General features: G+C 35.9%; 1 protein-coding gene across 1 annotated transcript in view; it reads left to right on the forward strand.

Annotated features, from left to right (window-relative positions):
* Positions 1–12,697, forward strand: part of CFAP46 (cilia and flagella associated protein 46) — a 71,307-nt gene that overhangs the window by 21,576 nt on the left and 37,034 nt on the right. The window contains exons 17-24 of the mRNA XM_077182734.1: positions 322–455; positions 2,024–2,236; positions 3,442–3,652; positions 4,013–4,162; positions 4,897–5,004; positions 6,523–6,704; positions 8,347–8,478; positions 9,809–9,974. Of these exons, the coding sequence (XP_077038849.1) occupies positions 322–455; positions 2,024–2,236; positions 3,442–3,652; positions 4,013–4,162; positions 4,897–5,004; positions 6,523–6,704; positions 8,347–8,478; positions 9,809–9,974 (1,296 nt within the window). The remainder of the gene's footprint in view (positions 1–321; positions 456–2,023; positions 2,237–3,441; positions 3,653–4,012; positions 4,163–4,896; positions 5,005–6,522; positions 6,705–8,346; positions 8,479–9,808; positions 9,975–12,697) is intronic.

The raw sequence follows: 12,697 nt of genomic DNA on the forward strand, positions 1-12,697 counted from the left end.
TTTACAAGAGATTCTACTGTAAATTTTTGACATCTGACATTACATTTCTGGATCCATGAAGTTCCAGCGTAATTGAAAAACTTACATATATAAATTACGGGGTTTTCTCCATGTAATTATTTAGTAAAATTAGCTGTAGACAATTTTAAGCTTATGAAGTACTGAGCATTGTATTTCATATACTTGTACATGCCTGTACAGTATTTGAAAAAACATTGTTTTTTTTTAATTTTTGTAGAGGTAACAGCACTACTAGGAAGAAATAATCTGTTTTTACAATGGTAACCTGGGTAGACAATTTATTTCTCTGTGTCTTTTCAGGCAACTGTTCATTTATTAAGACTGCAGGGAGTCAAGCTGAATGATCATGCTGTACCTCCAGAAGCTGCATACCACTATCATCCAGGACGTGTTTCGTATCTTCCTGACAGTGATCCAGAATGGAAAACATACAGGTACTTTTTTGTAATACATATCAAGACCAAGGAACTCTTAACAGATCATTATTATGAGACACTGCTGATAACTGCAAAAACTGTTTCTCCTTAGTAAAATTGTCACCAGATTCTTCATTTTGGTGGGTAGTCACGGGAAACGGGAAAAAGATCTAAAAAATAGTTTGAGATATTTTTCTTAGGTTTCCTTTCATTCTGGAGTGTGCATTTTATTTTTCATTTAACATTTATTTCTCTGAAACTAGAAGCTAGTGTTCCAAGCTGAAAAATAATTGTTGTACATTGACACTTAGATAATTAAATTCTGTATTTAAAAATATGTTTTCTCAAATCCAAAAGCTCTTTTTGTCTTGCTTTTTAGCTCCTATACATATAATGATTTCATAGTACTGAATGCATATGATGAATTATTCCAGTTTTCGAATCTAGTGTGCTCCATCCAATCAACTGAAATGAATTTGGGAGAGTAGAATATAGCAAGCACTGTTTTTTACTAGTCTGACATGATTATTTCTTGCGAAGGAGAAGAAGGAGGAGTGAGATTTCTGAAGATGATGCTTAGACTCTCTGCTGTTCACGTTCATAGTGATTCCAGCCTTATTGTTACAGTGTCCTGAGAGATCATGATGGCAGAGTCGTGTCCCTAGGTCTGTTCATGAAATCTGAAAATTAAGTAAAGTTTCTCACTCTGTCTGCTTGCGAATGTTCAGTAGAATGGGAAAAATTATAAACTGATCAGAGCCAAGGGGCAAAGAAGATGAGAACTCTGTTCCAAAATTTGCTACTAGCTATTTTTGAGTTTACCTAATTAGATTAAAAACCTGTAGGAAAAAAAGGACTTTGGTCTGGTACTGTGTCCTGTACCACTGTTGACATACCCATTGTCAGTTTGTGCTTTTGACTTCATGACTTTGGAACCATGGCAATTCTGTATGATCATTCAAGACTGTATTTTAGTATTGTTTTTTCAAAGTAATAGTACATTTTGATAATTAAGAAAGAAAATAAATTTATTGAAAGGAAGTTATTGCACAGACTGTGAAGAAAATGTTATTCTATTTGAAAATATTACAGCATTTCAAAGCACCTGGAAATGTCTTTGAGTGCAACAACACATGCAGTTTTGAGTAAAAAAGATGTGTCCTTAACTCTCAGATGGCATGCCTCATTCATATCTATGTTCAAGTAGAGCCTTGACACGGTTGTTTGATTTCTAGCACTGATGGGTGGATTCACACACGCATTTAAAAAACCCAAACATGTGGATGAAACCTGAACCATAGACACTGTTTTTTAAGCTAATAGCATTTCAATGTCAGAGACTACTCATTTTATGTTGGTACTACTTCCTTTTCTGAACCATCTTTTCTCACTGAAGTAAAATTAAGTCAGTGGATGAGAACTTAATAAATGCAACTAAATTAGTTAATTAAAATTTAATGAAAATTTATTACATTTTTGTTCTTGTTGTTGGTAGTACTGCATATTTAACCTTATGATAGAATTCCTTCTAGTGTTGAAGCTTTGGAATAACAGCTTCCTTATACTAATTTATACTAATTTTATAGTTTATGGATAGACAGCTTATCTCAGTATGCTATGGAAAACTTCCAACGTGCAGCTGAAATAGGAGAAGAATTGAATGAAGCCTGGATTGTTCACAATGCTGTGGTGTATATCTTAAATTACAACAGACATGTGATTTCTTCAGGAAGACAGAGGGACATTATTGAGTACCTGCAGACTCTTCTTGGAGCTATCAAGACTGTCAGGCATGATGGGTAAATTGAGATGCTTGGATATGAACATACTCTTTTTTCTAAAACACAGAAAATATTATTGCAAATATTGAAAGTCACTTTGTGCTGTGAAATATTTATTGCTGGCTTTCATTGGCAGTGAAGGAGTCTTGGTGTATATATAGAGTAGCTCAGGAGATAAATTGTGAAAATAAGTGTTAATCCTTTCTGTTTGTTCTTTGTTGCTATACACTGTAAGCCATGATAACTTTAGACCAATAAATATTACTTTCTCTTCAGCGTGGAATAGCAACATGTGCATGCAAAATAGCATTTTGTTAAGTTAGTCAGAAAATTGGGAAAATTCTCTGAGACTCTGTTTGCACAACAGCTCAAAATGCATTTGCCTGCTGTCAGTTCTCTGATCTTGAATTATTTTGTAAAGATACTTCATTGCAAATAGTTCTAACCAGTGTAAGCAGATTACTGCTGGTTCTGAAATGCGAGAAAATAGAAAACAAAAGAAATAAAGGGAATGTGCTCGTTAGTAGACCATGAAAATGGGAACATGGATTCCACAGTGGTTTAGAGAAATCCTGTCCTGCAGTAAATGCAATGGGAGAATGATCAACCATTGTGGAGTAGATACTCTAGTCAAAATCTGACTATAGGACAAATTCTTAGATATTTTGGAACTTCATTGGGACTGGCCTCACCACTATGTAGAGTAATGACCAGCAGCAAAGAAGTCTCTTTTAACAGTAGTGGGGAATAAAATTAAGATTTCTGTTTGTGCAGAGATGAAGACTGGTAAGACCTGCTTATTTATTTTGATACTTACATCAATATGTACTAGCCATAATCTCTTAGGTATAGTAAGGTTCATGTTTTCTGAAAAAAAACACCAAAACCCAAAAAACCCAAAAATTTCTGCTTGGCAGTGGATTGGCATGATAACCATAAAAAATGTGAAGGGCTTGGTTTAGGATACTTTTTTAGAAAATAGTTGTTCTTTTCATATGAGAAAAATTGATGTTAACTGAAAATTGATTCTGGGTTTTTTAGTTTTAATCATTAAACTGCTTTACCAACAGGCAGATTTTTTTGGGTAATATCCATAATTTTGCTTTCTATGAAAAAACTAGATTTTCAAGTAATGCTTACTTCCTGAAATCAATAAATTTATTCCTGCCTTTTTATTTTGATCTGATGCAGTATGTGCTTCTGATTTTTGTTTTCTTCTACAGAAGTACTGAAGTTTTACTGATGTTATGTAATGCTTTGGCTCGAGGCCTAATTATTTCTTGGATTCCAAAGCCAAAGCCTGCTGAGACGATAGAAGATACAGCAGTAGAGAGTAGCAGAAAAGCTGCAGCAAAGAAACAGGAAAAAGAAAATGTCATCCAGTCTTTTTCAGTAGATCCTACTGGATTTCCTGACATCAAAGCTGCCTTAGAGGTGCAGACCCCTGATTTCTTGTAGTCACTTTCATTCTGCTGTCATATATTACAGCAGAATGAATTCCTATAAATTCAAGAGTAGAAGTTGTTTGTTTTTTTTAAAAAGCTATCTTCTTTTACAGTTTCTGTCACCACAAATCCTTCCCAAATGCACATTGGAGCTCCTTACCAACTTGGGGTTGAGGACTGTAACTTCTGTTTGCCTTGGGTTGGCTTAAAGCAGCTGTTGTTTGGCTTAGAGATGCATGTGCAATAACCTAAAAATAACTAATGGATAGCATGTTCCATACAAGAAACGTACAAGAAACTTTCCACATTCTCCTGTATTTCACTTTTTTTTTCTCTTCTTGGTGTTTAGATTTGTGAATTTGCCCTAAATGCAATGACTGGGACCAAACCTAATGAAAAAGTCTCTATTGCTACACAACAACAGATCATTGCTACCTGGGTGAAAGCAAAGCAGTTAAACCAGCAGCAGATCAGACATCAGCTTGGGACTCGGGGGGAGGTATGATTTCCCTGAAATCCTGCATAATGTTGAAACTTTACTGAGAGAAGTTAAATTCATAAATTCATTTAATAATGACTGAAATTATCAAGGTACATTTTCTTCTGTATTTTTGAACATAATGTAAAAATAAATTTTGTCTGCAGTTCCTTGCAGAACACAGCAAATTTTTCACATTGGGTATAGCAGTGAGTCTACATTTCTTAACTCTTCCTTATGATGTTAGCTACCATGGTGATGTTTGTCATATGATGACTGTTGAGCAAAATTGATTTTGAATTCACAAATGTAAAATAATAAAATGGCTGCATTAAAAATGTTAAGAAAAATCAGCTATATTAATGTCAACATTTACTATGGCTTCTTTATAGATATACATTATAGACCTAGTAAGCTGGAAAGAAATATTTAATTCTTATATTTTTTAGTGTCTTTAAAACTGGAACCTCTCAGTGGCATATGAAATTTGCCTTCACTGTATTGTTGATGTGGGCTTTTAGTGTTGAAACTAGTAGTTCAGAGTTCACAGTGTTAATTAAAAATATATAAATACAAAAACCAAGGATTTTAAGGACACAGTACAGAGCAGGAATTGCTTAGAGCAAACTGAGGTTTTCAAACATTATATTATTATTATTATCATCATCATCATCATCATCATCTCAATTAATGTCCTTAATAATATTAACTTGCAAAAAAAAATCTCTGAATGTGATTTTTTTATTTCTGCTTAGAATAATGATGAAGTGCAAAATCCTCTGGCGAGAATTCTTGTTGGTCTGGAAATGTATTCATGTAATGGCTTGGGTCTCATGGATTTCACTCTTCCTAGCTTATCTCAGGTATTTAGGGTTTATTTTATTAGCTCCTGAGTTTTAAGAAATTGTGTACTATGAATTTTATTTCAAATTCAATTTTAAATAGAGTTTAAATTATTTTTGAATCTTTTGTTGTACCATTATTTTCTTTAACCAAGAGATGAAATATTTATGGCAGGAAGGAGATTTTTGTGACAGAATAATTTTATTTATCCAAAGATAAGATACCATTAGAATATAAATATTCAGTTTATGCTTATGTTGCTCTGGCAGATTGTTTCAGTAATCATCAGATGAGCATAACGGGTTCAGGTGAATTCTGTACAGAACCATACTTCTAACCTTTCATTTTTCTTCTGGAGAAAACTTGATAGAAGCTTAAAGTTGTTTAGGTTAGAAGAGCCCTGTGAGATCACGGAGTCCAGCTGTTCCCCCAGAACTGCCAAGGTCTCCAGGTGCCACATCCACACAACTTTTTAATCCCCCCAGGGATGGGGACTCCCTTTCAGGGAAGGAATTTTCCCAGCATCCAACCTAAACCTCCCCTGGTGTGACTTGAGGCTGTTTCTTCTTGTCCTGTTGCTTGTTACCTGGGAAAAGACACTGACCCCTCCCTGACTCCAGCCTCTTCAGGTAGTTACAGGGAGGTTTGGGTTTGTATTAGAAGCATTCAGCATTTCAACAGACAGCTTCACATTAGAGCAAATTTTCTTTTGACAGTTGCAAGGTAGAACACAACTACACATGGTTACTATTGATTGACTGTAAAATAAAACTAGCAGGTTGGCAGGACAACAACAAACTATTACTGATAGCTAGGAACTAGGTCCTTAAGAATAAATAGGTATCTAATTCTAGTTGGTGTACAGATTTATGTCAAATATTATGAGTTAACTTTAGCTATCAATTCACTGGCATAGTTTTATATAGCAGTGTTGTAGTATCTTCATTTGGAGCAATTAATTAACAATTACCACTATCCTAAAAAGGTGGACCTTTGACATGTACAAAAGAAATGAAATGAAAACATTTAGATCCTATAATGAAACTACATATGAAACGATCTGTAACTACCTATATCTATATGTATGTATGTTTAGGTTGGAAAATACCTCTAAGATTATGGAGCCCAAGCTCTCCTGAGCTGCCACGTATACAACAGCATACATAGCAACTACTTATTACAGTTACTGGTTGTTGCAAAACTGCTTCTATGTCCCATTCTTACTTTCGACTTAACTAAAATGGGCTCTGAGTTTTGAAAATCTTATTCCACTGGTTTTTGAAAGATGACTGAGGACATAGGACAAGTCCTGGCAGACACTTCAGGCCGGAAGGCATGCACAATTGTACCTGGATTTGCACACACTATGTTAATACTTACTACACAGTGAATGAGGCCTCTCCATTGTATATTTTGATTGTACTTGTAGCTCTTTCATATTCTAGATGGCTTTATCATATACTTGTTCCATGCCCAGGTGGGTTGTAAAAAAAAGCATATAAAAACCTCCAATTTTAACCTTTTTTTTTTAATCCTAGTTACTGGATCTGGCTTTAGAGTGCAGTTGGTCAGATTCCTTAGTGGAATTGCAGACACTGACACGACTTATGTATTTTGCATATGTATCACAAGACTATGAAAGAGTGATGACTTGTTCCCAAAGGATCTTGGATTCAGATGAGAATTTTGTCCTCAACAGAAATATTAAGAAATACAGCGTGTAAGTATATAGAATTTCCTATGATATGGTAATGTACTTGAATTACCATAAGTTTTGAAGAAAGTAAAGAGGATAAATGTGTCTGGTCAAAACAAAAATGGAGGAATCTTTTTTCCAAAAAAATTGTGCAGCTACAGATGAAAATGAAAGTAAAAGGCAGTGGGAGATCCAGATTGTGGCTCTGGACCTCATTCAGATAGATGAAACTTGCTATCCAAGGGAGTCAGAAGCTTGTACATTTCTGTGTTTGGGTGTCTTTCGGGGGCACCGCTGCTCTGAAATGATCTCTGGAAATTGTAATATTTTGACTCTTTTATAATCTCTAAGCAGAAAATAGCTGATTCTACTTCTTTTGATGAAGCAAATTGCTTTCAGTGCTCATCTGGCTCTAATACACTGAAGGGCTATGTAGTTCATGGACCAAGTTGAAGCTGGGGGTGATGAAAGATATGAGCAGTTCCTGTATTCCAGGCTCTCCTGTCAGGTAGTCTGACAGCACTAAATTGCCATCTGTTCATGTGGGTGGGTACAATAGGAATGTAACTAATTCCTCTAAAAGCCCGGTCTCTTCCTTAACTGATATTTTGAACCTTGGCTTAAAAAAAAAAAAAAAAAAAAAAAAGCACCTATAAATGGATCTATTGATTGGTGGAGTCCTTTATTATAAAAAAGGTGATGCCCTTTGAGCTCTCTATTTTGAAAAAGAATTTCCTCCAAAAGCAGAATTTAATTTTATCCAAAGAGGAAAGAATCAGCTCCATTTAATAGGAGTTTTTCTGAATGTAGGAAGTCAAACTAATGAAGGATAAAATGTTTGATTGTGCAGTCATGTATTGCCAATGCTATTTCCAGAGAGCAGAGGACAGTTTTCCATGGAAAGTGCAGAGTTGTGGTCAAGGCGGTTCAAGGCTGGATTTCCCCTGGTGAGCTCCCGCTGTGGGCAGGGGCGCCCTCTCGTGGGCACAGCCAGGGCGAGCTCCGCGCTGCTGCGGGGGCGGTGCTCGGTGACAGAGACACTGGAAACTCCTGCAAATCCTATTTATTCTTTTCTTACTAAGGTGCTATTAATCAATGATATTAACCAATGCTATCAATTTATTTGTGTATTAATTTTTAACTGATTAACTCTGGAACTGAAATCTATATTGTTTTCTTCTACATGTAGTGGAGTGGGATCCATATCAATTTCTCCAGAGCCCTGGGTATAGTTTACCAGACACAAGCATGACAAATCTCAAAATAAAGTATCAAAAAGTGTCTAATTTTCCTGATTTCTGGTTTTAATTGCTTGGTGTATAAGTTGGACTTAGACCTAATATTTTTTTGGTACGGTAGTGAAAAATAGGGAGAAAATGACAAATCTCTGTTCTTTCCTTGCTGAATATAGATAATAGTTTTTTAAAATCTGATTTCACAGTTATTTTCTGTAGAGGTGTGAAAAAGATATTTTAGTCTACTTTTCCACAAAATATTCTGTTTTTGAAATGTTTTCTAATTTTAAAAGAAAACTCAATAAAAGGATTTGTAACTTCCTAAACAAGGGACATCTATATAGAAGCAACTTGAATATATCATTAATAGGAATTGGTATGATCTTACCCTGTAAGACTTAGCGCTTCTTGAAATGTTTGCCTTTATGCAGGCTTGGCAACAGCGTGAGACAAGAAATGTTAAGCATTGCAGCCTGTATAAAAGGAAAGAGCATAATGGAGAATTTGTCTGGAAGAAAACATCTGCGTGTAGCAGCATCACAAACCTTTGTTCAGAGTGCCAGGTATGTTTTATGTTGAGAGAAAACTAACATAAAACAAATCTAAAATTTAGTTACAGTTTTGGGGATCATCATATTTTCTCCCAAGACTGATAAAAATCAACATAATTGCGAATTGGAATCTTTAACAAAGGATTTGGCAGATTTTTGCACTTCAGTAAATTTATCAACTACTTTCCACATAGCTGACTTTATAGTGTCAGAGAATCACACCATCCTCAGAAGGGATCTAGTTCAGACTCCTGCTCAAAGCGGGGCCAGTCCAGGGCTTTATCCAGTCTGGCTGTGAAAACCTCAAGGAATGGAGCCATGCAGCTTCTGTGAATAACCTGCTCTGCTGCATGGTTGTACCCATGGGGACATTTCTGAACCTTTCTCGTTTTAACTTATGCATGTTCTTGCTTGTCCTGCCGTTCACTGGGAAGAGCCTGACTGTTGCTTCTCAATAACTTTATTAGGTTATTGAGAAACTTCCCCTTAGGGCTCCTAAAGCCACCTCTCCAGCTAGCCCTCTTCTCAAGGCAAGTGCAGTCCAGTCCTTAGATCATCTCAGTGGCCCTTCACTGAGCTCCTTGTGGTTTCTCTGTGTCTGGCATGTATTGGGTGGCCTAAAACTGGGCATAGCAGTCTAAATGTGATCTAAAGAGTGCTGTCTAGAGGGTGATCATATTGGCAGTTTCAAAAAACTGCTTTTTTTTAAAACAGTGACACTATTCAATTGGTGATTACATTACATCAATCTGTAATTTTTCACTGAAATGCCGAGCTTTATTCTCACTCAGATGAGTACTGTGTGTCACAATATGGAGGATTAACTTTTATTAATTCAAAGTATCATTTGCAGAAATATGCTCAAAGCAACGTGGATGCAGCTAGTGGCATTTGGGCCATATACTTGTGTTACTGTGGTACTATACTAAGCAAAATCCATAATACAGTAATAGTTATTATGTTTTATTTTCAAATTTTTTTTTGAATGAGAAATTAACGTTATAGGAAGCCAAATAAAGTACATTATTTCAATGAGAACATCTTGAGGAGGTTTCTGCTATTGTTTAAATGAATGCTCTTGAGCTAAGATTATGCAGAAATACAGTAAAATTAATTATTATCATTAATATGTTACTTATTTATTCCTAATTCTGCTGAGTGTGTGAAATTGTTTGGTATATAAAAATGGAAAATAGCTTTTCTATGAAGCTCTTATGCTAAGTCCTCATTGCTGAGGTGATCCATAGATCAGCTAAACCCAAATGTTCCTAAAGGTAAAATTCTTTATTAGAGCTAAAGTGTGGCTGTTTTTCCTTATAAAGTTCTATTTCTCTTTCTTCAGGCATGCAGGTGAAGCTGGAAATTATTCCCTTGTAATGTTTGCAGCTACACACTTTTGGAACGCATGTTTACCTTTGCTAGGCTCACCACATGACAGAGAACAGTTTAAAGAACCTACCAAAATAATTCTTAAGAGTATAATTAAAGCAGAATCTAAAAACAAACAGGTGAGAATTTCTAATAGGTATTGCTTGTTCTTAGTGATTGGTGCTGATGGTAAAGAAACTTCAAGATACTTTTCCTAAGAGGCAAAAGTGACTTATTTGTCATAAACACATTTCTGGTTTCTTACCTGCAGTCACATACTCTTGTATTTGATTTGGTGATTCTTTTGGTTTTGGGCAATTGTCAAACTCTCAACAGTTTTCTGCAAAGTAATTTGCTGTCTGATTTTCACTGTAGTGTTTCATTTCATGAAGCTTGCAAAAAAAAAATTTTTAGAAAATATTCAAAATCCAGGAAAAAAAAGCCACTTCTGGCAAGTATGATAATAGATTTGGAAAATATGATAATAGATCCTAAAAAACTAACTCAGGAAAAAAAAAGTTACTGACTGAGTTAAGGTTTCTCCCACCTGCAGACTCAAATTTCTTCTACCTGTAAAAGAAAAGTTTTACTTTTCATATCTTCAGGTTTTTAACAGACTATTTAGGACTTTGGCAGTAGGAAGGAGTCAAAATTTAGACTGTGCTGGGAATTTATGGTAAAATTAAATACTTATTGATGATGAACAGCATGTGTACTCCAAAGAGGTTATCCTCTTGAAACACTATGCAAGTGATGTGTGTCATATAACACATCTCACCAGGTGGAATTTCTTCTGCCCACTGAAACTTCCATGTGCATTTACAACTTTTCTTACTTTAAAACTCCATGGAGCTTATCCATTTCTCTCTCTAGATTTGATTTACATGTCAGTGGAGCTGCTGTATATTTCCATAGGCACAATTATTGATGACTTTTGCATCCAAGCTTAGTGGTACAAATATGAGTCTGCATCTCAGATCATCAAGCAGGATAATACAAGAATAGAAACCTTTACTTTGCTTTCTTGTCAAGCTGTGTATAATTCACAAATAATCAGTAATGGTGACTGGCCTGATTATTCTGGGTGTGTAGGAACTGATGAGTACAATATGTACTTTAAAAGCACAGTGATAATTGTGAGTTCAATGGAACTTTGACAGTGTTTAGATACATAATGGTAATTGCCCATAGACACAGTCCTAAAGTTTGTTATTTGTAGAGATACATTTAAAACCAGTAAAAAGGAATACTTCATTATGTGTATATAGTTATCTCTCCACCACAGCATAATTTCAGAGTGAATCCTTAATAAGTAGTATTAAAAAGTAATTATATGTAGATAATGAAAATTTACAGTTACAGGTAGCATAGGTATTTTTTTGTCTGCAAATGTTAGTAATTCTTATGAGTTAGAAGTGAGTGACTGCTGATAGCAGTTAAGGAAAAAAATTCCTGTTAACAGAGTCCTCTATATTTGATTATTTCTGGAGTTACTGAGTTTTTAAAATACATATACACTGTAGGAACCATTGTGGGAGGCAGGAACTGATCTCCAGTGATCCTTGACCAGGATAACTAGTCCATTTTTAAATGCAGTCATATCTGGAGAAGGATCTACCAGCAGATGTCCAGATTCTCATCTACCAGTACTCCCAAATCCTTCACCACAGGACTGCTCTTGTTTCGTCCCCTGGGCTGCACTGGTACTGGGGTTTGCCCTAACTCAGGTGGAGGCCCTTGCACTTGATCTTGTTGAACTTCTAAAGGTTGCCTTGGGCCCACTCATTGAGCTTGTCAATCCCTCTAGGTGACATCCCTTCCCTCTCATCAGTCAACCACACTACTCACCTCGGTGTCAGCAGCAGGCTTGCTGGAGGTGCACTCAATCCCCTTGCTATGTCAGCAAGGAACATTTGAGCAATATTGGTTCCAGTATCCCTGGTATTGGTATCCCTTGAGGTATAGCACTTGTGACTGGTTTCCTCTGGACACTAAGCCTTTTGGACATTGAGCCAGTGACTGTAATTCTTATCCATCGAACAGTCCATCCATCAAACTTCTCGCTGTCCAACTCAGTAGCAGCAAGGTTAGAGAGCACTGTATCAAAGGCCTTACAGAAATCCAAGTGGATGACGTCTGCAGTTCGTGTCCATTGGTGCAGCTGCTCCATTGTAGAAGGCCACTAAATTAGACAAACTTTGTGCCTTCATGGAAGTAAATGCTTATTAGACCAGATCTGATAAATCTTTGATGATGCTAATGTAATACTTACCCAAATGTAGTGGCTACAGCTTAGTTAACTTCTTAGCATCATCCTACACATATTTAATGGTTAGTGTGTCATATATGAATCTATTTGAGAAACTAGACAGTAAATTTCTCTTTGAAGATGCAGAATTGTGCTGTAGAGGAGAGGGAAACAGCAGGTCTTTGACCTTTGGGTAAGAATCGTGATTGTCAAATTTTCACAGGTGAGGAGTGCAGCCTGCTTTAGGCAGGCATGTAGGCAGACAGCTCTGTAGGATCTCTGCCAACCTCAGCTACTCTGTGACTCTCTGAGAGTACTTCAGGATCTAATGTTATTTAATGAGCGTAAGGAAGTTAATATTACTAAGTCTGGTTATTTTTGTATTGGTTTGTAGTATAGGACTCACTCTAGAGAAATGCTTGTGGCTTTCATCTGGTCAAGAAACTTTAAGTTATAGGTTACTATTATGAAGATACTATTCATGTCAATGATATGGACTGGTTCACAGACAAAACAAAAGTTCAGTAATACTTAGAGATATATGTTAACTGAAAGATTAAGGGTTTTTTGTGGTTTGTTTTGGTTTTTTTGTGTTTTGATGTTTTTTGGTTTTTT

This window comes from Agelaius phoeniceus, chromosome 9, assembly GCF_051311805.1.
Source record: "Agelaius phoeniceus isolate bAgePho1 chromosome 9, bAgePho1.hap1, whole genome shotgun sequence".
In the NCBI taxonomy this organism is placed as follows: domain Eukaryota; kingdom Metazoa; phylum Chordata; class Aves; order Passeriformes; family Icteridae; genus Agelaius; species Agelaius phoeniceus.